This window comes from Episyrphus balteatus, chromosome 2 (assembly GCF_945859705.1).
Source record: "Episyrphus balteatus chromosome 2, idEpiBalt1.1, whole genome shotgun sequence".
In the NCBI taxonomy this organism is placed as follows: domain Eukaryota; kingdom Metazoa; phylum Arthropoda; class Insecta; order Diptera; family Syrphidae; genus Episyrphus; species Episyrphus balteatus.
The window spans coordinates 27303437-27329174 of NC_079135.1; the positions used below are offsets into that span (position 1 = coordinate 27303437).

The following is a 25738-nucleotide window of genomic DNA, read 5'->3' on the forward strand; positions in this document are numbered from 1 at the left end:
AAACACCATTGAATTCGAGTGAAATACATGGTGGAAGAAGTTGATTGTTACGGCCATGCTTATATTCGAAAAGCCAAAAATTCAAAATGATCCAAGAAGATCAAGACAAAAAAATTCCACCAAATGCCCCATACTAATCTAGCAGCATTTGCTTATTACGTTTTATCATTAAATTCTAGTGCAGTTCAAGCTAAATTTTAGTTCGCATACAAATGTCTCTTTTAAACTTTAGCCCGACTAAAATTTTGAATGAAATTAATCAAAATTCTTGAAAACTTGTATTAAATTTAGTAGGTACTTAAATAAAAAATTGTGCAAGATTAAATGCGATGCAGTAAATTTTTAAGGGTCGCTGCTAGCGAATTAGTTTTTGGAGATTGAAAATTTAAGTTTCGAAAAATGATGAATAGCTGAAGCCTGAAGTAAATTGTTGTTTTTCACTCGATTTCAACAACTTTAAGGTGTATTGCCTGGCTCTTTTGTACACTTTTCTTCACTAAAAAATATGTGAGCATCAAAAATGTACAAAAAAAAAGCTAAAAGTTGTCGAATTGAAGAAATTTAAACAACAGCTGTTTCAGTCTAGAATAATTTTCCGAAACTTAAATTTTTAGACTATTTCGCCAGTAGCGACCCCGTAATGTTACCGGAATCAAATACGTAACACGTTTTTATTTTAGTACATAGAATGGGGTCCCTTCAAATTTCCAAAATTTGGATTATAAGAAGCACCCTAATGTCTATTTCAAAGTCATAAATGTAGTATTTCTGCAGGATTTTAAAATGCCAGCATCTTAACTTACCAACTGAGCAATATGTAATTTTACACGTCAGATCATCTCTGGTAAGTTCATCATTCTTTGTTTTTCCCGGTGTCAAATTTGTTTGACACACAAGAATAACTGTAAGGAATATCCTAATGCATTTTCCAGTGTTGGGCTATAATAAAATTAAAATTTATAAATTAGAAAAAAAAACTATAATATTTTAATTAGTTAAAATATTCTATAAATACCGGGTAACCAGTTCGTTCAGTTGAATTATTACAAACAATCCAAACATCTGTGGCATCTTTTTCCAAATTATCTGTAACTTTTCTCATGTGCGACCAAAATAATGCATCTCTCTGATTTGCTGGCCATACTCGTTTGTGTGTTTGCAAAAATACTAATGTTTCTGGAGAAATTTTCTCCAAAATTGTGCAGTCTTCCAATGTAGCTATATAATTAAATGATTCAAATTAGAACTATATAGATTGTAAAAATAAGTTTCATGCTTTGAACTTACTTTCCCAATCATTTCGAAACTCTGGCATAAAGAAATAATGACACATCTCTCGGGCAGTTACACCTTTGACAACATGACATGCCTTTAATGGATCCATTACCATGCCATTAACTTCTTCTTCACGTTTGTACATTTTCATTTCACCTTCATCGGCAAATATTTGCCAACCATTTCCACCTTGACCAACACCTTCACGGGCATAGTGTAGTTGTTCTTTGCATACTCGATCAATCTGTCAATTAAAATTTCAAATCATTAATTTGCAAAGAGGAAAAATGAAGGATAGAAAAAAATCAAACTCACTTCTGGCCAAAGTTCATGTTGCCTGGCAATGGTTCCTGATCCAAACTCATCCTGTCCATCTTCGCTCTCATTCTGTGCCTGATGAGGTACATTTACCAGGGTTTGTGATAACTGCGATTGCAGTTTCAATTTAACTCTCAATTGCATGTCCTCTTCGATTCGATCCAGACCTGTTTCGACAGCATCAAAGAATTCATCTTCTGGTAGAGTAGAATTGGGTCCTTCCTGTCGATTAGAGAATTTTATTGAATTCATTATTTATTTTTTTCTTTTTTGAATTTGTTGAAAAAGTCACGATGTGTGTGTAATTGAATGGAATGAGATTTGAATATTGATTAGACAAATGTAACCTGGTTCAAGTTGTAGCGACTTGTTTCATGCAATCAGTGAGTGAGAGAAATAAATTGAGATTAATATTTCATTGATTTGATAAAAATGCTTTGTTTTTTTTTTTTCTGTTTTCATTTTTAATTGCTTTGTGTGTTACAGAAATCAGGGATAAGAGTCTACATTTTGAGTACAAAGATTATTTCTATTTTCAGATCGAGATCAGCAGCAATAATTTTTATTTAAATTCAGTTGTTTGAATGAATTTTAATCTTAACAATGGTAATTGTGGTTACAAATATAATTAGCCCTGCCTTGACTCATACGATAAACTATTTTAATTATGAGAATTTTATTTTAAAAGTTTGTTGAGTTTTCAAATGGAAAATACAAACTGAAATTTGATATTTAAAAAAGTAAATGCTTGCTTCAATAACAACTTGGTGGGTCGATATGCAGCAAGCAAATAAATCGTTCCAGGTTTTGAACCGTTCATGGATTTAAGTTTAAATGACGCATGTGTATACAACTGAGACAAGACGAGCTAGGGTTGACTTCTTCTTAGGTAGGGTTAAGAAGAAGAAGAAGTGAAGTGGTTTGGTTAACTTAACCACATTCATTTCATCAAATGAAGTATGTGTGTTATTCGAACGTATCTCTGCTTTATTCATTATATTTTTGAGAATTTGATGCTCAAGAAGGAAAGAAGGCAAGGTAAGATTTCAATTATATTCGTCGATGGGTGATTGGGTGTTTGGAATTCGATTCTAAAAACTAATCCTTATCAATTGATTAACGTGAAAATGAAAAAGAGATAATTGAATTTTTTGAGTAACTCGAGTGTAAATGAGTTGATATTCTTCATATTAATAACAAAGACTTAGCTTTTGCTATATATATTCAATTAATCTTGCGAAATCAGAAGTATAGTACAGTCTTAATGGTACAATGGTAAAATGTGATCGTTTTTAGTTCTCCTTAAAAATCAAGCAAGGTGAAAGAATGGAACATTCATTATGGAAAATTCAAACTCGATGGGAAAATTATTGTTGGGTCAATAGCAGCCTCAACAAAAAGTTGAAAAAAAGTCTAAAGAAAAAAATAATGGCTTTAAAAAGTTTTTCTCAAAAAAAAAAAAAAATAGGCAATGTGTAATGAAAAACAGAACTATTTTTCGATTTCTGCACGACATCTTTTCTGAATACGGATTCTGCTTAAATAACAAAGTCAAGTAAGAAAAAACATATTGTTAACCAGTTACCAGTCTTGATATTTACAAAGGCTTTCTGCTCATCGTCGATTTTGCAACCAAATCAACAGAAGATACGTACGGGCATACTTAATGTAAAAACATCAGATTATGTTGAGAATAATGTTTTTTTAGAAAAAAAACAGCATATCTCAAAAACTAGAGCCAATCAAAAATTTTTGAATTCGGATTTGAAATCAGAATAATGTATCACATAAATAGGAATTTTTTAGATCAGTTTATTTTTGGTATTACATATATGCCAAACATATTAAGATATCTGGGAAAAGAAAAGAGATATTCAAAAGATTGAAACTGAATTAAAAAAAGATTCTCCATAAACTGTAACAGAGTCTATTTTGACCTTGCGTCAAAATATTTCTTCGAAAACAGCAAAATAGCGGAATTTGTGGTTTTCTAACGGGAATCTCTGAAAAACGTTCTGAAAAATGTAGTAAAAATATAGTTTAATTAAAAGAAGAACATATTTACAGACCAGTGATATCGAAACATTTGAAAAAAAAATACAGGATACAATAACATTGTTCTGCTGCTGATGCCTTTGATGTTCGATTCATAAATGTTTTTCGAATATTTAACATTAAAAAACTCATCTTAGAACGCTGAAAAACCCTATTAATAAGAACTTTCTTATCTTTGAACAACTCTAAGAAAAACTAACAAAAAAATTCAGATTGTGTCACATTTTCTTCCCAAATATAATTTATTTTCTATAATTAATTAATAAATATTCTTCATTTGTCGGAACTGTAGAAATTAATAAATTACAGATAAAGAAATGTCGTATTTCCGTATGCAATTATGCAGTCTTTCTTTTTGTTCCAAAATTTGGTCAGCAAAAGTAATTTAAAAATGCAATTTTTATTCTTAATTGACTCTACGGTGTTATGTAATAAAAACAAAAGTGTCATTCACCAATTAATTGCATCCTCCCATATACCTAATCACTTTGATAGATCAAATCACGTATAAGTAATTGAAAATGCTATTACGAAAATATTCTTTTTGAATACAAAAATTCTATAACTGATAAAAAAAACTCGACATGCAAATGTGTAATATTTTTTTTTTTATTTATTACTTACGAAAAATATAATCACGTCCGCTAAATACTGTCGACTCATTGGCTATAGTTTTGTTTATCAATATGTCTACTAATTGCATGCGTAGGTATCTACCTCCTGAAACAACAGGTGGGTTACACCGGATAGGAACCATAAAAACGCAAAACAAAAATAAAATACATTCTGTTTAGAAGTTATACGCACGCTTTATTATCGATTTTGATATTCGTATCGCAATTCTTCTCCAGATATTTAGAATATTATTCCAAAAATGAGCATGAGCTGTTGTCTAGACACTTTGATGTACATAAAAAAAAAAAACTTTATGCATAAATTCCGAATGGATTAGTTAGAAAAATATTTTCTTCCAGATTTTATCAATTACTTATTTCTTTATGAATAAAATATTTAAACAATACATATTTTTCTATAAAGATCGCAAAAAAAAAAAATTCAACAAACAAATTGGACAGAAAAGGCATTCATTTTTAAAAGGTATGTTCTAAAACGATAAAATTAGTTTGACGTCAGAGAGCTACATTGTAAATAAAATAGGTGAACATTCATTACCATTAACTATTTAATTTTAATGTGTTTTTATTTTGATTTTGTAATAAGACGACTTTTATGTAAGATAATAATTTTGCTAAAAATGGAAAAGATGATCCTTTCAAGAATATTCAATTGAAAGATCAATTAAAATTGCTTAAGCTTAAGTACGCATTCCTATCCTACTATATCTGTTTTGAATTTTAATTTTATAAACTATTTTGGTCAACAAGTTTTCAAAAAACAAAAACGTATGTTGTTCAGTAATTACACACATTTTATGACTTGTTTTTTTGACACTTAACCAATAGGTAATTCTTCTAAGATGTGCCTCAAATTTTCGTTAGAAGAAATATAACTTAAATAGGAAAAACAAAAAAAAAAAATTAACAATAGAGCCATTAACGGTTCCTTAGCACCCCAAGACATGAAAAGTAGTAAAAGATTAGTGAACATACGCTTCCGTGTTATAATAAAATAAAACGCTATTAGAATCCAAATATTACGTAATGCAAACCTGTTTTAAATTAAGATACTTCAGTAAAATTTGACATTGTAGTTTTATTTGTTTAAGGATAAAGAATCAAAAATGTCCATTTTAATAAAAAGTATTAGACTTCAAACGTTTTAAGAATGAAGCATATCTGTCGATAATTTTCAAAACTTCAATCTTCCAAAATTGACAGCTCAAAGAAGAGAGTATAGCTAAATAGGTACCCAAAAAATAGGATATGGAACCAAACTAGGGGCTTTACTACAGTATTATGATTTATGAGGGACTTTTAAACGAGTATTTAGCATTTAATTTTCAACAGCCGAACATGATTTTGGAAAAGTTCCCGACATTGGAGTCCAAGAAGTTAGTTTGGGTTTGAAAAACCCAAAGAAAAGAAAAGCGGTTAGACAATTTAACTTTTGAGTTTAAGAAAAAGGTAGACAACGCAACAGGTCAATGTGACTCAAGTTTATTTCAAAATTAAGGTTTTTGAACACTGCTGAGTTTTAATGAGAAAACGGGCTCAAAAGTTTCTCAATAAATAAGAAAAAATGTTCCCAAAGATTTAAGTCTCTATCATTATTTATTTACCCGTGCCTAATTAATATTAATATTTTCAATGTTTCTATACAAAATTTCGATAAATTACAGGTGTTTTCGAAGTATTTTATTATAATATAATATTGTAAGTGTGTTAAACAGTAAAAGAAATGGACGAACAAATTATTTACAAATTTTCTGGTAAGTTCTGGTCTGACTACAGTAAACTGAGTTGACTGTACCAATTGAAAACCTTCCGAACTTTAGAAAAAAGGTCGAGCAGATTTATAAAATATTTCCACAAATACAGCTCAATGATATCTTGAAGTTCATGCCAAATGATCAATATAAATATTAGCCTTAAGGAAATGGATAAACTCTGATCTTCAGCCACACTAAGGCCCAATATTTTCACACTCCTTTAAATTTAAACTTGCCATTTAAAAGGGGAATCACGAGTACGATAGCTTAGGCGCCGAGAATATTGAGCCCATACAAAAGTTTATCATAAATACTTGCAGCTAAGTTTTTAGAGTTTTAATATGTTTTTTTTTATGTGTTTATGGCAGGAATAGTAAAAAATAAAGTTACAAATTAACAAATTTAACAACCTATAACTTTTTTTAGTATAATTTATGAAATTAACATTTAGATATTGAAGAAGACACTGGTAAACAAAATTAATTTTTTTTGGTTACATACCTAAACCAAAATATAATTTTCGTAAGGTTTTTGAATCGAATCCGAAGTCAGAAAAATTCTATCATATCACGTTTTTGAAATATTCATGTTAGAAAATCTGAAAAATCGTTTTTTAACAGTTTTTGAGGTTATGATCTTAAACGTGGTGATTTATTTAAAATAAATTTGTGACAGTTTCTAAAAGAACTAAATGTTTTCTTTTAAAACCCGTTTAAATCTTTTCAAAATCTTTTTTCTACTTTGAGAAATCTTAAGTTGAAGTCAACTTGTTTTGTTTATCTTCTCTATACAAAAAAAATCGTGTGTTTATTTGCGTTTCCAAGCAAATCTCAAATAGTTTTTTTGTCAATCGCTTTCAAATTTTAAAATAACGTTTGATTTACATTTTCGTAACTTCTTGTCTCGGCGAGGTTGGTGAATACACTATAATACACAGAAGAGCGTGGCTGGGTCAAATAATTATATTAAAAATTTAGTACCTATGTAGAAAAAATATAATTTTTTTCTTGTTCAAAACAATATGTAAAATATTTTTAATTACATAAACAGCTTTTGGTTACTTGTATATGGTAAAAAATTGTGATCCCCTTGAAGCTGTTTCTCAAAAAAAATAATTATTTTGAGTACTTGACTCGTAGCAAATAAATGTGAATATCTCTGGCAATAGCAAACAGAAGCAGACCAAACTTTGCCAATATTAAGTATAGACCTAAGGCAAAATAATATAAAAAAATCATCGATATGATTTTCAATATTTTTTTTTTTAATTAAGTGTAAAAATTAAATTTTTTATTTTGGCTACTTATCAAAGAAATTTGATCATATATCTTTGATGCCGGGTACAAATGGGTTAAGTCAAAAAAATCAATTTTCGGAATTTTATTGGACTTCAGTCAGTTTTTTTTGTCTTTCGTTTGGTCCTATCGCCATAGCTCTAGCGTATCTCCTTCCGTTAGAAATGATTCGGTACAAAGGGTTTAAGTCAAAAATTTTTTAAATTGTATGGTACTAAGGGCGTAAGTTGACTTAAATCCTTTTGTTTTTTTGCATTCATTTTTAATTTTTAAATAAAAAAATTGATCCTAAAGCGTTAAGTCAAGAGGAAGAAAAAAAAAAACGAAAAGCGATTTTTCTACTGTATTATATTATTTCAAAAAGAATTTTCACATTTGGTAATTAATCACATTATTATTTCCAACTTTCTTTTATAAATTTAACCTTGTTATCAATGTAAACAAATATTTTTCTTCACTTAACACCTTTGGACCAAGTTTATTTTTGAAGACTAAATGGCTCTAAAGTGTTAAGTCAGCACAAATTTTTTTTAAAAACGGTCTCGGGAAATAGCATATGGATATTAAAATAGATCTTATAAATGATGTTTCTGCATCATTATTTTTTAAAAATAATAATATTCAGATTTACAAACAAAAATTAAAACTTCAATTTCATTTTCCTCAAAACTACATTTTCGGACTTAACACCTTTGTGCCCGGCGCCAAAGATATAATTTTATAAATTTAAATTTTTTTTTGTTATACATTTTACAACAACACTCAAATAAACAAAATAACAGTTGACATTTCTTAATTATATTTAAATAGCAAAAATATTAATTTCTAACAAAAAAAAAAATGATTTATCATAAGGGGACGACACACTGTACAGTGGGTCTATCTCTCCCTGTTTAGGTGGGACGGGACATTTTCTAAAACATTATTTTAAATTACAAAATAAATTGTTAAATATCAGTCTTTTTGGCAAAACATCATGCCGCTTAATTTAAAACAGATCCCATTTGTTTTAAGCATGTCTTTTTTTCTCCGTGTACCTTTTCAAATCAATACGAAAATAAGATTGAAGCAAATCCAGTGATTTGATACACCCTATATAATCATGAAGACCAATCTCTTTTTAATACGAAAAAATATAACGAAATAAACGTGATAATAAACGACCTTGTGATTGATTAAATTTTGTTTAAATATTTGATTCGTAGCAACAAAAAAAATGCCGGCTATTTCGCTTTGTTTATATTTCAATCCGATTCCCAATCAGGTATTTCCCATTTATGCATATTACTTTCACGCAATCTTTTTCCTCCATCTATAGCTACTGCGTGAATCTGTTTGTCTTTACTGACCCAACAACAAATCACCAAACAAAAAAAAAATAAAAAAACGTCATCTTGACCTCTAAAATTGGCCCAGAAATCTGCTTACGGCTATAAAATTACAAAACCATCATCGCCGCATTCATTGACTAAATACGATTTTTTTTTTTTCTTTCAATATTTACACGATTGGTGTAGGTACCACCTATCCACCATGCATTCGGTATAAAAAAAAAAAAAAAAAAAAAAACAAAAAAAAATTGTTGACCAGCAGCTGCAATATGGCGAAAAACTTGTTGGTTACGTATACGCAGCAATATTATACTCGTGATTGGGACGGAATACCGTGACACACTTTGCTCTCCATTCAGACCATATAGTGCCTACGCTGTGTGTCGCGCTACAATTGACATATCGCCGCAGTACACTTGTATGTGATATTACTTTGTACTCACTTTACTTGTCCAGTTGTACCTGAATTATGAATTTTTTCACGGTTTTAAATGTCTGACAAGTTTTGATTATAAACAGGTGTCTAATTACCCTATGCTGATGTGCGTCTAAGTCACTTTATAACCCCATCATCAATGGCATTCCATTAGCATTATTTTTTTTTCAATCGGAAGAGTGAACTTGAAATTAAGTTAAGCAGTGTAAACACGATTTTTGATGTTTATATGTGTTTTATTTTTTAACGCACCTACAAAATTTACGATTAAATCGGATTATAAGTGATATTGAAGTTCAATTAGAGTTGAAGACGATTTCATTCATTCCATCAAAACTAGGTGAATGTTGATATATTAAACCTTCAAATAAAAATTTAATCAACATTCAACTTGTCAGATTGTCAGTAAAAAAGACATACAAAGTTTTGAAGGGGGGTTTCGTCAACTAATCAAACACCAATTTACAGTAGAATGGGACAAAAACCGAATTTCGAACCCTAATAGCGCGGAAAAGTTGCCAAAGGTGAAGACTAAAAAGAATCAACATCGGTTCATATCTTCCGGTCATGCATTGGATCTGAAGTTTGAAAAAAAAAAATTAAAAAAATTGTATTTTTACAAACAAAATTTGACCACCATAACATCTAAATTTTTGAATATAACAGCTGTGTTCTTTTGGCCTTAAGTATGAAAAAATGTCTTTGAATGGATTCAGAAGTACTAAAAAGTACTTTGCTGAGCCCAAATAGACCAGTGCCAATCCGGTTTTCAGAGGGCAAAAGTTGAAAAAATTATTAGCAGTGGTTGGAAAATTTAGGATAAATGGTGTATGGAAGGGGAAAAATAAATAGCCCACAAACAAATTAGGGGAAAGGGGTTGGGTGGGTGAAAAAGTGGGGTGGGTGTCAAAAATCGTGGTTTCTTACGATTTCTGTCAAAAGTATACCTCCTATCGAAAAAAGTTAAAAGCAAAAGTTGTAGATCGTAAAAGTGTCTACAACTTTTACTTTAACCATTTTTTTATATAACCTCAAAATATTGAAAAAAATGCAAAAATACGATTTTTTTATTTTTTATTTTTATCTTTTACAAAAATGATTATATTTTAACAAAATTTGGTCAAAAATTACTTTGTTATATTTTCTATGTAGGTATTTAAAATTTTCTTTGAGCAAAAACTTAATTTTTGGATTTTTGACGAATTTAATTTGAAAAAATAGCCTATTTTTCAGACAAAAAAGTTACCGAAAAAAATTTTGATTTTTGAAAAGTTTGGAATGCAATAATTTATATTAAAACCTATTAGTTAAGATTGTGTAGAAAAACTATACTTTTGTTTTATAAAATGTTAAAAGAAATTGAAAAAAAAAAAAACAAAAAAATGATTTTTAAGATCGATTTTTCCGTAAATGACAGTAATATTGTCGAGAAATAATTTTACATAGTAACTAAATTATACTTTTCTAATGGCCTTTAACCTTCTCAATTTGAATCTAGCATTAGAATAGCTCTAACGTGAAATTTTTTTGAGATATTCAATTTTGGACGTCCAAAGCACTATTTTTGTGATGTTTTGCATATGGTAATATATCAAAAACGTGATGTGATAGAATTTTTTTGACTTCGGATTCGAGCTCAGCGCACAAAAAACCATAAGAAAAATATATTTTGATTTCTATAAAAAAAACTTTTTGACTAGTGAAATCGAACAGGGTAGAAAAAATCGAATGCCTTGCGTTTCGAAATTTGTCAAAATATGGCAAAAATCTTGTTATTACCTACGATATTTTTTCATTTCTATAGACTTTTTGGTAAATTATTATTTTCACCAAATAAAAAGTAAAAATGAAGTTTAAACAATCAGTAAAAGTCATGAAGTCGCTAAAAATGTATAAATCTGTCGGTAAAAAATCATTTGTACTGCCATTTCTTGACGAAAAGTCATGAAATTTAGTACACTGAAGCATTAATAGTATGAGAGATACGAAAAAGCTTCAAACTTTTTTTTTTATTAAAAATTGTGGTTCGAAGATTGCGGACAGAATATGCGTTTATAGAATCTTTTTTTTTTCAAAACTGTGTACGAGCTAGAAATTTAGCTAAATTGGTAGCAAAAAAATGTTCGATCTTGGACTAACGTATAACTGTTCATATTTATTGTCATAAAAACATATTCGGCAACAAGAGCAGATATCAAAAACTGTGTGCATTTAAACAAAATAGCATAATAAAAGGTGTAAAAGTGCGTTTTACTACTTAACCACTTTTTGGTCACTGGCTCTCCAATAAACTCGTTGAATTATTTTCTGTAATTAATATCACTGATGTGATATTTTAAATTATCATCAAACCACAAAATTTTGATCATTTTGTAAAACGGAATTTGCGTCAGCATACCTTCAAACAGGATATAGTGGTTTATTTTAAGTTCTTGTAGGCAATTGGATTTAAATAGCTCATGAAATTTATCATTAAACTGTCTCATACATATAATTTTATTTTCAGTATACAAAAAGTTTGTGGTAACATGTGGCTTACAAAACATATTTGATTTTAATTAAATTTGTAATGCAGAGATGCAGAGATTATTCCGATTTGAGGATAAACATAGACTTTTTTTATAACAACTTCTGCTTTTAAAATTTTGTTACTTATTAAAAAAAAAAATTAAAAAGACCAAAGCAACTCGACCACCAGTTTGCTAGTTTTTTTAAATTTTTTTGTTTTTGCTTTCTGAACCAAAATAAATAATCTAATTTTTGAGAAGGAATCTGTTTTTAATAATTTTTATTATCTCTTATCTCATTCAAACTGTACACCTTATTGAAGGCATGGCAACTATAAAAATTGTGTTATAACAATAATTTTGCTAGCTCAACGTAATATTTGTCTTGAAATTTGTATCATTTTTTTTTTTTTTTTCAGTGAGAAGTAAACAAAATCTCCCACACTTTGGAATGAGAAATCACAAGTTATTATTCTCTAGACTCAACCTTATATAGGTCCGATCTTATCAAAATATGTTATCGGTTCTTGGGTTATTAATTTATTATAAAACAAATATATTACAACGTACAACAAATAAAATGTAGTTAGGTGCTTGACAGATGAAATTTTCAGAATTCTTAGAATTGGACCAATATAAACAAAGCTTATCTGGTACTTATTTTTGTAGTTGATAAAGTTTTTTTTTTTAATTACTACTAATTTTGATTTATTTATGGTCAATTAAGAGTTCCCTTATCGATGTGCGTGACATTATTGTTACTGGGTCGATAGTTAAAAACATTTTAAAGTGTTTAACCGCTAATGGTTTTTGATTTGTAAATCTCATCAGAACACAGCTACACTTAGAAAAAAGAACTAGTAGCTATTTAGACATATAAACATTTGGTTCTTTTAATTTACAGAGTGTATCAAAAGTAACGAGCCAAGCTGAAAATGGTGATCATAACGATTTTTTAGCAAATGTAGTTTTTGGTTATTGTTTTGACACGGGTTCAATATCTTAAAAAACATGCTCTATTTTTGAAGTTTTTAAAAAGTTATACAAATTATCAAGGTTAAACTCGGGTCAGATTTTAACTAAGCTTAAGTCTGACTTCTCCTAAACATATCATAATACGAAATTTGTAGTTCGATGTAGTTCAGTGTTTAAAAAAGCTTTAACTTTATTGTATGAAAATGAATGGTTTAGGAAAAATTTGTTGTACTTAAAAGTCAAATTTGTTTCAAAACTCATATTTTTTTTTATTGAATCCTAAACGTTGCTTTTAAGAAAAATAAGTTTGTTTTAAATTTTTGTTTAGAAGTTTCTGTTTTTTTTTGGTCCAAAAAATAGTATTCCAAAAGCCTCTTTTGGAGTCGTTTAAAAATATTGAAATTTTTTCTATTTATGTTCAGAAATCTTAAATGGTCTTGTGTTCAATCACTTTGTACCTTTAAAAGAAAAAAGTTTAATAAAAATTGGAAGAACCGTTTGAAAGAAAATTTAAAAAATGAAAAAAATTCTTGATTTTGAAAAAAAATTTGGAATAAAAAGGATAAATATTAAAATAGCACAATTCAACATAAATTTTAGCAAAACATTAACCTAAAATATGTACACAAGAAATGTGATGTATAAATTCACTCTTCACGCAATAATTAAACAATAAAAAATTACAATTGAATGTTCTAATCATTTATTTGAGAACAAAGAGTTTATATGATAACGAATTTTGCGTGTCACAAAGTTTAATAATAACTTTCTTTGAATAAGCAAAAGTAAAGTGTTTTCATTGTTACGGAAAATAAAACTCAGAGATTATTTTTATAATATTTGAATTTTGAAAGTAAGTAATTAGATTTTGTATACCCAGTAGAGTAAGTTCGGGTTACGTGGAGTAGGTGGGCAATGTGAACACTTATCATAACTCACAATTGGAAAAGAGTACAGGAACATTATTGTTTTTTAACGTAAGTTTAAAAAATAGTTATTAAACGGTGGGAAGCTAATCTATTCAATTTCAATTGCTGACATTTTCCTCTACAAAAGTTTAGGGTAATGTGGGGCACCCTTGCAGTGCAGTATTTTATGTTTGTAAGTAGAAACGATCATTAATTTGGATATCTGCGGAGTTTTATTTATTTCTATTAAAAATATTTTATAGGTACTGACCTTTCAAAAGGGGATAAAAACAATTTCTGCATTTCTCAGAAAATCTAAACTCAGAGAAAAAAAAATAGTTATATTGGGATTACTATTTTTAATAGCTAAAAATGGTTATTTTTTGTGACTCTTGAAGTCACACTTGAAGTATTTTCCAAATTCTCCAAGTTAATTTGGAGAGTGTTCCGATTGTGCCTAGTACGCAGCTGAAGCGAAGCGAAACGAAAAATGTTGAAGTCTCCAAAGTCAACAGCTAACATGTTAACGAAAAATTATAATCGGGTATTATAGCAAAGTAAAATTAATAAAAAGACAAATCAAAAATTTTGAGAAAAACATCAGAAATTTTTAACAAAAAACATCAGAAAATAAGTTTTTAACAAATTTAATTTCGTTCAAGATTTCGTTATCGAATTTTTGTATGGAAACTTTCGTTTCGCTTCAGCTGGGAACTGTAACGATTTTTAATATTTTTTCTCTGAGTGTAAAAAAAAACGAAATGCAAAATTGTGAGTTTTGAAAGCTTCATTTAGAAATGAGTTTTAAATTAAATTGAAGTGCATCCATGAAAAAGATCTTAAACATGAAAAAAGACATTTTTTTAACTTGACCATATAATTAAAAACAAAAATCATCAATCTAATGCATATGCAATGCATTCACCGGCTCACCCATTAATATAAATTTTTAACCGACAATAAATCATCATTATGAACTCAAAGTTGTCATATGCCGCTGTCAAATAGCGGTCATTTTGATCATTTGATTTTTTCTCTTATAAATACAGATGTAATTAAATTTAAAAAAAAAAATCCATTAAATTTAATCATTATTTTTCATTAACCATTGACTCTCAAATTGTGAAAGTATGGAAAACAAAACAAAAAACAAAATGTGATGTTCATACTCGTATCTCTGAGTATACAAAATAAAAAATCTTTCTGTATGGTCACTGAATTGTAATCTAATTACATTATTGTTACCCAAACAACAAAGTATATGAGTTCCACATTGTGGTGGCGGGCACTATCTTTGGATGAGTCATCATCCACATTAAAAACTATATACACAAATGAGATTTTCGTTTTTGTGAAAAACTATATAAACAAAAACAAAACGAAAAAAAAATATAAACAAAAGTTGAAATGGACTGTTACAGAAATTGATTTGTTGCTTGAATAAACAAATGACAGATTCAATTAGCTGAACTTGTAAAAGTAAATCAATTTTCGACTTTTAGTTCTATTTACAGAACTTTTTTTTGTATTTTCAAAAAATAAAATAATCTCACACATGGAACCGGAAACAGAGAAACTGTGAGAGAAAACTAACGATTTTTAAATTGTAAACAAAATGTCCAACCCCCCCCAAACTGTTGCTTCCGTTTTGACGGATGACGTCGGTCGTCGTCTATCCTTTGTCCTTAAATCAAAGTAAATAGAAAAACAACCACTCCCAAAAAACAATAATAAAATCAACCGTCTGGTAGCAAATAAAATTTGAAATTTACTTACAACACTTCCACTTTTATTTCGAAATTTAAATGCTTTTGTTATAAATCGAACTGATGGCATTGTATAAAAAATTCCAGCTGCGTAAATTAATTAAAGAAAAATAAAAAAAAAAAAAAACAAACGAAAAAAAATTGCACTAAATCAGCGTTGCACAATTTCTTTTTTAATAATTGCCCGCGTGTTTTCGAAAGTGCAACGAAAATGATGAAAATAAAAATATTAAAAGAAATATTCGTATATCCAACGACGATTATCAAAAGCCAACGACGAAACAACGACGATGACAAAAAAAAACCAATCTTCACATAAGTAAAGTCTATTCAGCACTGACTGCTGGGCAAACAGAAGAAGATTATCTGGCTCTGGCGCCGCTATGCACAATTTTCCCCACGGAACGACGGAACGCGAAAAACTAGAAAAAAAAAAGCCTATCTCCTTCTCCACATACCAGATAGCTAAAGCCAGAGCCACCATACATTCAACAAAAACACAGAGAGTTACCATCATCGCCACCACACCACACTCATGCGTCATGCCTGCCACCTCTCGATTATTCAACACAGAGGGGGCTACTGTACTGTGTAGAGTGCGAGTGGGGATGATGAAGCTCAGGGTTGATGTTTTATCTTTGAAGCACCCACCAGCCAAAGGCTAGGCGAGGCGAGGCACAGTGAATGGTTGTTGTTGTTGTCATTGATATAACGAGGCCATTTAAAAGCACATTAAGCTTTGCCATGCTCTACATTTCAACGCAAAACTTAAACGACAAATGGGGATGATATGGGAGAGTTTGGGATGGGAGCACTATGTGAGCCCAAGAGCGTATCCAAGAAAGGGCTGTAAGGGCTTTTAAGAAGCCAATTTTTTGGTTAATATTTGTAAGAAAAAATAGTTAAAATTGGGATAACATTTTAAATTGTTAAAAAATAACTTTTGAATAGTCAATATTTACTATATAATAATAAGTTATTTTTGTAAAAATTAACTATTTAATAGTTAAATTAACTATTTAATAGTTAAATTAACTATTTAATAGTTAAATTAACTATTTAATAGTTAAATTAACTATTTAATATTTAAACTAACTATTTAATTGTTAAATTAATTAATTAATAGTTAAATTATTATATTAACTATTTAATATTTAATTTAACTATTTAATACTCAGTTTTAACTATTAAAACAGTTATGTTTTAAAAATTCAATATTTAAAAGTTAAACAAAAAAAAACAAATAACCATTTTTAACTAATTTTTACTTTTTTCTTCTCTGAGCGTGACACTTCTGCAAGACAATTGGTAATGAAGTCACTTAATTAGCAGCTAATTGACTTTAGTTTTGACTGCAATTTTATTTTGTGACTTCAGTTTTAAAGTTGCAGGTAATACTACTTAAACCTTTTAGTCTTTAATGTAAAAAAGTATTTTTACTGCATGACTGCAGATATTAGTAGGTACTTATTATTGGTATTGTGACTGAATAATACATGAAAACAGTTAATTGACTTAAAGTTTTTTTTTACTGGTTTAAGTTTTTGAGCTGATGTGGTGTAACTTTTATTTAATAAGTTGAATTGAATTTCAAATTGCTTGTAAAAAAAAATTGCAAATTAGTTGAACGTAAATTTTTTAACTATAATTAAAAATCGTTTACTTTTGATTGCAAATACGTTACAAATCGATTGCTACCTAGTCTCTTGTCTCAAAGATAAGGCTACAAAAAAAAAGTTTAAAGTTAATTCCAAAAAAGAGTTAAAAGTTAAATCGAAAAGAGTTCCAAAACGGTTGCTAAATAACTTTATACAGGGTGTCCCGGAATAAGATGAAAGCTCAACCTTCAAGAGGTTTTAGGATTTGTAACTAAATTTTAAAAAAGCTTAAAACTTAAACTTTAAAATTGAATTATATTTAAAAGCTCCATTATTATTTTTGTTATTTTCTCTTATTATCTTAAAACTGTTGTTTAAGTTTAAACAAATAGTTAGTTATTTTTAATTTCTTTAAATAAATTAATAGTCAATTACAAATACATATATAATAAAATTAAAACCTGACTTTAAATCGATTACATTATTATTTAAAATTCGGTTAGAATTTAAATAATTCAATTGCAAATTTTCATCAGTTTTAAATAAATTAATAACTACATAGTTTAAAATTATTGCAAAAGAATTTCTTATCAATTACAAATTATGAAAAAAAAACATACACTAATTACGTTCTAATAAGTCTAAAATTAATTGCAAACTTGCTTGACAATACGCAGAAGCCGACATGGAAGACAAATTTTTGTTCAATGAAAATTTATTTTTTGTTTTTAATTAAAAATGTAGTTTTGTTACAATTGCGTGTACAAAGTTTAATCAAAATCGTCGGAGCCGTTTTCGAGAAAATTACAATAACAATAGGTAATATAAAATCAAAAATTTCATTAAAATCATCTGTATTAAATTAGAAGAACATTCGTTAACCCGTTTAGGCTTTGGGATGGACGTTCGACATTATCCATCGTAATGTTGGTTTTGGTTAAAATCTCGAAATTTTATTCGTAACTAAAACGAAAACATACTTACTCTATACAGCAAGTACAAAAAAAAATACAACCCCACAATAAAATAATCTGACTACGGCTTTGAACGTTGCAACTTTGAGGTTGGGTACACTATCCTACAATTAGAGCAAAAACAAATTGGGAGCAATGAACGGGTTGTGAACATAAAATTCCAATCGTCTAAAGACCATATCTAACCACCCCCAAGGGACATGAAAAAGGGGAGCTTTTTTTTTAAAGAGTTGGTATATTCAACAATCGAAAGAGGGTTGATGATTTATGAAGGTTTTGTTCTTGGAAAATATCAATATGCAATAGCAAAAGACTTTAGTTTTGATCTCTGTGGATGAGAATGTATTAAAAATTTATAAAATTTTCTCAATTGAATATTTTAAATGATAGATAGACATAAATATTTGTATAGGTATTTAAAGAGTAGCATTAAGGATTTGAATTATTTATTTATTAAGAAGAAATACATACTTTCAATTATTCCTACCAAGAATAACAAAGCTATTTGCTTGAATGAAGAATAAATGAAAAGGGGGAAAAACCTGTTACAATGTTTTTACTGAGGTGTGAATTTAATTCATTCGCCATTTATAGAAATTTGTATTGGATGGAAAATCAAGCTAAGTGGAAAAAAAAAAAATAGGGAAGTAATGAAGAAAAAGTAGGACAAATGACATCATTAGGAATAATTTATTACAAAATAGCATTTTGAGTATCGACAGTAAAATTAAATGCCGAGAAATAAGAAGAAATTATTTTGATTTCAGACTTTAGTAGACCAGGGTCGATAATTTTTGAAACCAAAAAAAATCATAGTAGAATGAAACCCATTGGAAAAGGAGGTGAATATGATGAAAATTAAAGGAAAAATAAATTACGGGCGAGCCGAGTTCGGGAAGTGGGTGGGTTCAGTTTTTAATGGTAAAAAATTGGTATATCTCAATTTCCGGCAAAACTACAAATCCTATAGAAAAAAATTGTATAGCAAAGTTGTAGGTAATAAAAAGATCTACAACTTTTGTATCAACAATTTTTTCACATAACCTCAAAATTTATGTGAAAAATTCAAAAAACCGAGTTTTTGGTTTTTTATTTTTATCTTTTTCAAAAACAAAAATTTTTCTACGAAATTTGGTGAAAACTTACCTTATTATGTCCCAAATACACTGTAATTTATTTGATTTAAAATATTAATTTGTTCACCTTATTTTGACTTAATACCAAAAAAACACCCTAATTTTCAATCGAAAATTCACGTGTCAAAATATCAGCTTTTTTCAAAAAGTCGGTGGGCATTTCGTTCGTTAAAATGTCTATTTTCTGATGGTGTAAAAAAAATTGTACATTAGTATACTATAGAACATGTTCTAGTAAAATTCAAAAAATGAAAAAAGCTTGAATTCGAAAATTTTTTTTATCATTGTTTACAATTTTGGCCTATTTATTCAAATTTACACTTTAATTACTCAAAAAACGTAAGATTTCATGTAACATTGATTAATCTTACGTTTTTTGAGTAATTAAAGTGTAAATTTGAATAAATAGGCCAAAATTGTAAACAATGATAAAAAAAAATTTTCGAATTCAAGCTTTTTTCATTTTTTGAATTTTACTAGAACATGTTCTATAGTATACTAATGTACAATTTTTTTTACACCATCAGAAAATAGACATTTTAACGAACGAAATGCCCACCGACTTTTTGAAAAAAGCTGATATTTTGACACGTGAATTTTCGATTGAAAATTAGGGTGTTTTTTTGGTATTAAGTCAAAATAAGGTGAACAAATTAATATTTTAAATCAAATAAATTACAGTGTATTTGGGACATAATAAGGTAAGTTTTCACCAAATTTCGTAGAAAAATTTTTGTTTTTAAAAAAGAAAAAAATAAAAAACCAAAAACTCGGTTTTTTGAATTTTTCACATAAATTTTGAGGTTATGTGAAAAAATTGTTGATACAAAAGTTGTAGATCTTTTTATTACCTACAACTTTGCTATACAATTTTTTTCTATAGGATTTTTAGTTTTGCCGGCAATCGAGATATACCATTTTTTACCACTAAAAACTCAACCCACCGACTTCCCGAACTCGGCTCGCCCGTAATTTATTTTTCCTTTCATTCTTATCATATTCCCCTCCTTTTCCAATGGGTTTCATCCTACTATGATTTTTTTGTACTTTTTAATGTTTTTGAAGGCATCGGCACTGGTCTATAGAGCGAAGACTAAGGCATAAAATACAAGAAAATTAAGTGGTGGTATATAAATACTTATGCTTTTTACTTTAATTATTTCATAGTAGTTTAATTTTTCTATATAATCTCAATCTAAAAATTAATAAAAACAAGGAATTTTTTTAGTAAAATATGGCAAAAATTAATATTCTAAAAGTTTTCAAAGCCAGTCTTACTTTAAAAACGCTAGATTAAACTGTATTGACGCCATTGACGGTGAATGAGCATATTTGTTTAAAATTGAAATAAAATTTTCTTAAAAAATGCCGAGTCAATTATTCTGATGTTTACCGAGATTCTGACCCTAATCAATTATGTATATATGTATAGTGCTTAAATATTTGAAATTTGGAGTTATTGAGTTTTTCGTTAATGTTTATATATTTTATAAATACATTTGTTCTTACAATGTCGAATCAGTTACAAAAATATGTCACACCCGTTACATTTTGGAATTGTTACAAAACTACTTTTTACTAATTTTTTTAAAAATATATGTAAGCTTACTGGAGACGAAATTAAATCCCCTTTCATATTGAATACGATATCCACTACTTTTCATTAAATAAAACTACACTTTAATTACTCAAAAACCGTAAGATTTTATGTTACATTGATTAATGTTACGGTTTTTTGGGTAATTTAAGTGTAAATTTTAATAAATAGCCCAAAATTTTAAATAATGATAAAAAAAAATTTCGAATTCAAGCTTTTTGCATTTACCGAGAACATGTACTATGGTATACTAATGTACATTTTTGTTTACACTTTTGGAAAGTAGAGATTTAACGAACAAAATGCCGACCGATTTTTTGAAAAAAGCTGATATTTTGACAAGTGAATTTTCGATTGAAAATTAGGGTGTTTTTTTGGTATTAAGTCAAAAAAAAAGGTTAAAAAATAAATATTTTAAATCAAATAAATTACTCTGTATTTGGGACATAATAAGGTAAGTTTTCACCGAATTCCGTAGAAAGAAACATTTTTTTTAAAAGGATAAAAATAAAAAACCAAAAACTCGGTTTTTTGAATTTTTCACATAAAGGACCCCGCACATTTTGTATGGGAAGTGGCCCTCGGTGAAATTGTCTGAAATTTTAGTATGTTGTTCTCTTGAAGCTCTTGATCAAAAGTCGATATGGACAGAAAGTAAAAAAATGGACAGTTTTTAAGATAACGGATTTTTTTCGATGACTATCTCAAACTTTTTAAAAGGGATAGTAACTCTATATATTGTGTTTTGCGTCATTTTTTAGTGGAATTCATAGGTTTTTAGGGTCGCTGAATCCAAATCCGAAGTCCAATTTCCCTCATCAGGTAAGGTTTTCAAGATAACCTAAAAAAATGTCACAGCCTCAAAAAATTTTTTTGTTTTGATCTGGGAGTGCGACTATATTAAATATATGTTTTTTGGGTCGCTGAAACCAGATTCGAAGTCTATTTTGTCCTATCACGTCAGGTTTTCGAGATAATTTCAAAAAAGGTTTTCGTTACTTTTTTGAAGTTATCTCAAAAACTCGAAGTGATAGGATAAAATAGACTTCAAATCTGGTTTCAGCCACCTAAAAAACATGTATCAAACATAGTCGCACTCCCAGATCAAAGAAAAAATTTTTTTGAGACTGTGACATTTTTTGAGGTTATCTTGAAAACCTTACCTGATAAGGCAAAATGGACTTCGGATTTGGATTCAGTGACCCTAAAAACCTATGAACTCCACTAAAAAATCACGCAAAACACAATATATAGAGTTATTATCCCTTATAAAAGGTTTGAGATAGTCATAGAAAAAACCCGTTATCTTAAAAACTGTCCATTTTTTTACACTGCCCATATCGACTTTTGATCAAGAGCTTCAAGAGAACAACATACTAAAATTTCAGACAATTTGACCGAGGGCCACTTCCCATACAAAATGTGCGGGGTCCTTTTGAGGTTATGTGAAAAAATTGTTAAGACATAAGCTGTAGATCTTTTTATTACCTACAACCTTGCCATACAATTTTTTTCCATAGGACTTGTAGTTTTGCCGGAAATCGATATATACCATTTTTAACCATTAAAAACTCAACCTCAACTCAACAAAGTTTTCAAAATATGTTGGATATTGAACAAAAAACTCAATATTGAACAACATAGAAAAAAACACAAACAAAAAAGAAACATAAAGTGGATTGAGTAATATTGAACAACAATAATGGTTCTGTGGTTCAAAGCTAAAAAGAATTTCGAGAATACTTAAAAGTCAAACACTGTTTTCTTTTGGTTCGAATTAAAATAAAATGTGTTTAAATAAAAAGACTATTTGTTTCTCAATTCAAATCTTTATTTTTTCAAAAAGTTAAAAAAAATTATACATTAATTTTTTTAGGAACGTTAAGCAAACCAGAAATTTTTTTCTTTAGCTTAAGTTCTTATTTTGAACTTTATAACAGTAAATACCTACATTTAAAAAAATAATATAAAAAAAAAATAGACATGAGGAAAGTTCATACGCAAAGTGAACAAAACATTAAAAAAAAGTGGATATTGGACAAGATAGAAATTATGAAATTCTTTTTTTTTTTTTTTTATATACTTCCATTTGTTCAATGTAACATAAAAAATATAAAAAGGAGTTTATTGAACAGAAATGACATGATAAACCGTTTAAAAATTTCCTTTTGAACAAAAAAAACTAAAAGAGATAGAACAAAATGGTTTGCGCCAAACGAAAGAGCGTCCCAAAATTATGAAGACTGCATACTTAACTCAATTTCGTAAAAAATGGAATTTAGAACAAGATAGCATCCAAGTGACGAACTGTAAAAACCTTAAAAGTTATATTCTTTCTTTGTGTTTGTAAAATCAAATAAATCCTATTATAAATAATATTTAAATTTCAGTCTATATGATTCACAAACATATGCAGATAGGTGCTGAGGTATCAAAATAACTACAAATCTGAATCAACTCGGTGGCATTCCCTCTTATCACCGACAAGAAATCAATGAACTATAAATTTACAGGTGTAAAATCGTTAACCAAAACAAAACTATTCGTCTTCGTCCAAAATATAAAGCAACTTTTACTTTTTTTCAACATAAAATTAACCCAAACTTGCCAAAATTATCAACCAACCGAAAAGTTTCAAAAAAACATACCAAACAAAAACAAAATTATAAGCAGGTATTTCGATAACAGTTACTACACCATAATAAGTCAACCATAGTCATAGCCTGTCAGTCGGTAGGCAAGTATGCGATTAATATTAATATAGGTCAGTAACAATTTCAGACACGCACTATGAACTCATTAAAAGTACGTAACATGGTAAAGTTGTGGCTCCAACCGGCTTCGCAGTCGTATGCCATTAAAACTATACACAGACTATTTCACAGATTATATTCATCTGCGAGTTCATGGAAGTTGATAAATTACCATAATAAGTGTAGGTTTGTCATCTCAAAAGATTGTTGTTGTTTCTTTTTTTTTTTAATTTTAATTTGTTAGTTTATTTCGTTTTAAATATTGCATCTCCTTGTAACAGTTGTTGTTTACTTAGATGTAAAGTTACACAGCAGATATATAAAATGTACTTAATGGTCTTTGATTTAATGTGTACACCCAACCTACTGTACCAATGAGTTGTGACATTGTTTTTTGAGTTGGGTATAGTAGGTATACCTTAATCAATTTTCAAGACGATAGAAAGGTCAACGTTTTCTTGCGTTTTAATTACAAACGGCCTTGAAAGTGATTGGCATAAGCACGTGCTGATATAAAAAATTACGTCACCATCATGAATTTATCGAAGTTTTTGTTTTAATTTAATTTATGATCCCACTTTAAATGAATTTGTTTTTTTTTTTTTTCTTTTTCTTCTTTTTACTTCAATATTTAGGTGCGGCATTTTAATTATTCAAAGGACGATAATAAAATTACTTTATGTGGTTAAAATTGTATTTTCTTATACTCAAATACACAATAATGTTCCTTATATATTTCTTTATTATAAAAATCCAGATGGATTGAGATCAATAAGCATCTAGTATGTTTATTAAATACTTTTTTAGTTCATAGAATAAAACAAATGTTACACATACGCCACAGTGATCCGCTTGCATTCTAGATTTCCATATCACAGGCAAATGTAACAAATAAACAATATAATAAATGATATAAGAGGTCTTTCGGCCAATATTATTGTTTATTTTATTAGATTAAATTATTTATATTATAGCAGTTATAGTGAATTTGTTTTTGTATGACTGTGATCTAGAATGCTCTAATTTTGAGATCATGTTAATGGCGTTTTGAGCAAAAGTTTAAATGAGCAGGACCAATTCGATTTCGGGATATTGGCCATCAAATGTATCATCCTTACAGTGGAAATTTTTATCAGTTGGCTTAAGTTGGTGGCGCCAAGCCAAGCCTTATAAAAATGCACGACTTGGTCGCTCTTACATATCTGCTCTTTAAAAAAGTAGCTATGTACAATGTTAAAGCTTCTTATGAAAAAAAAAAATAATAGAATAATTATAATTATTTTACATGAAATAATGTTAAAACATTAAAAAAAAGATTGGCACTTAGTAATAGACCCGAATTTAGCGAAAGCTCGATTTAAACAAAAAATAAAACATACATTTTACTTCCCAATTAAAAAAGTGCTATGATTTTAAAATCGATTTAGTTATAGGTGAGCCGCCTCTAAACCAATTCAGTTTTGCTAAGTTCGGGTCTATTACTAAGGGCCATTATTTATAATCACAAATACATCTGTCTTTCGGTTTAAATGGTTTAATTGGGCATTTTTGGTAATTTGGTTTTTTTTTTATATAAAAATTACAACTTATCCCGACGACGTTTCATATTGAAACATCTTTCGATATGATTTTGAGCACCAAAAGAAGTATACCATTTGGTTCCTGGGAAAACAAATACATAATAAAAATACATAAATATTTTTTGCAGAACAAAAATTGTATACATAGAGGAACACAAAAATCTTTGAGTATTTTTCAGAAAAAAAGGCATTTCATTCAAAAGAAATACCTAGTTAATCGACACATAAAAACAAAGTTTCAAAACATTTCATGGACTAATAAATTTATCTATCAAACAAAAATTTGAAACTTTTTAAAATCCAAAAAAGTGTTTTTCGAAAATCTTACTAAATTTTTATTTTTACAATTACTGTAAAAATAAAAATACATACAAATTTGTTATTTTTTTTTTGGATGTGCTATCCACCTTCAAGAACCTTACGACAAAAAACTACCCAAGGTTGGCTAAACAAAAATACTCAACATGATAGAAATAAAATACACGGCTGGCATGAACTTTTTCTTAGATTTGAAGTTGCTTAAATTTTTAAATTTTTTTTCTCTGCAGAACTCTGCTTTATTGAATTAAAATTGTAATGTTATTTGTACTTAGTTCAACTTTGAGAGTTGTTTCTGAAAGCTGCAATGACAAGATATGTGTTTCCATTGTCAAGCATTAACATTTTTTTCAGAGTTCTGCTCTAAAATAAAAGTAAAATATGGAGTTTTATTCGAACTTGAAACTTTTGATCAATTTGTAGCAAATTGTTGTACGAAGATAATTAATAAATAATAATTACCAATGTTGAATTAAGAAAAAAAGCAAAATACTAGTTCAAAGTAGGATTTTTTTCGAAATTGGTCA

General features: G+C 28.4%; 1 protein-coding gene across 3 annotated transcripts in view; it reads right to left on the reverse strand.

The window, feature by feature from the left end:
• LOC129908282 (ceramide transfer protein) overlaps positions 1 to 25738 on the reverse strand; it is a 55170-nt gene that overhangs the window by 2882 nt on the left and 26550 nt on the right. For 2 of the 3 annotated variants that reach the window (XM_055984684.1, XM_055984683.1), the window contains exons 6-9: positions 1591 to 1815; positions 1288 to 1519; positions 1016 to 1218; positions 804 to 939 (exon numbers count right to left, since the gene is read on the reverse strand). In XM_055984684.1, the coding sequence (XP_055840659.1) occupies positions 804 to 939; positions 1016 to 1218; positions 1288 to 1519; positions 1591 to 1815 (796 nt within the window). Of the gene's footprint in view, positions 1 to 803; positions 940 to 1015; positions 1219 to 1287; positions 1520 to 1590; positions 1816 to 15265; positions 15382 to 25738 lie in introns of those variants that run through there. The other variant, XM_055984685.1, reaches the window with a different exon arrangement.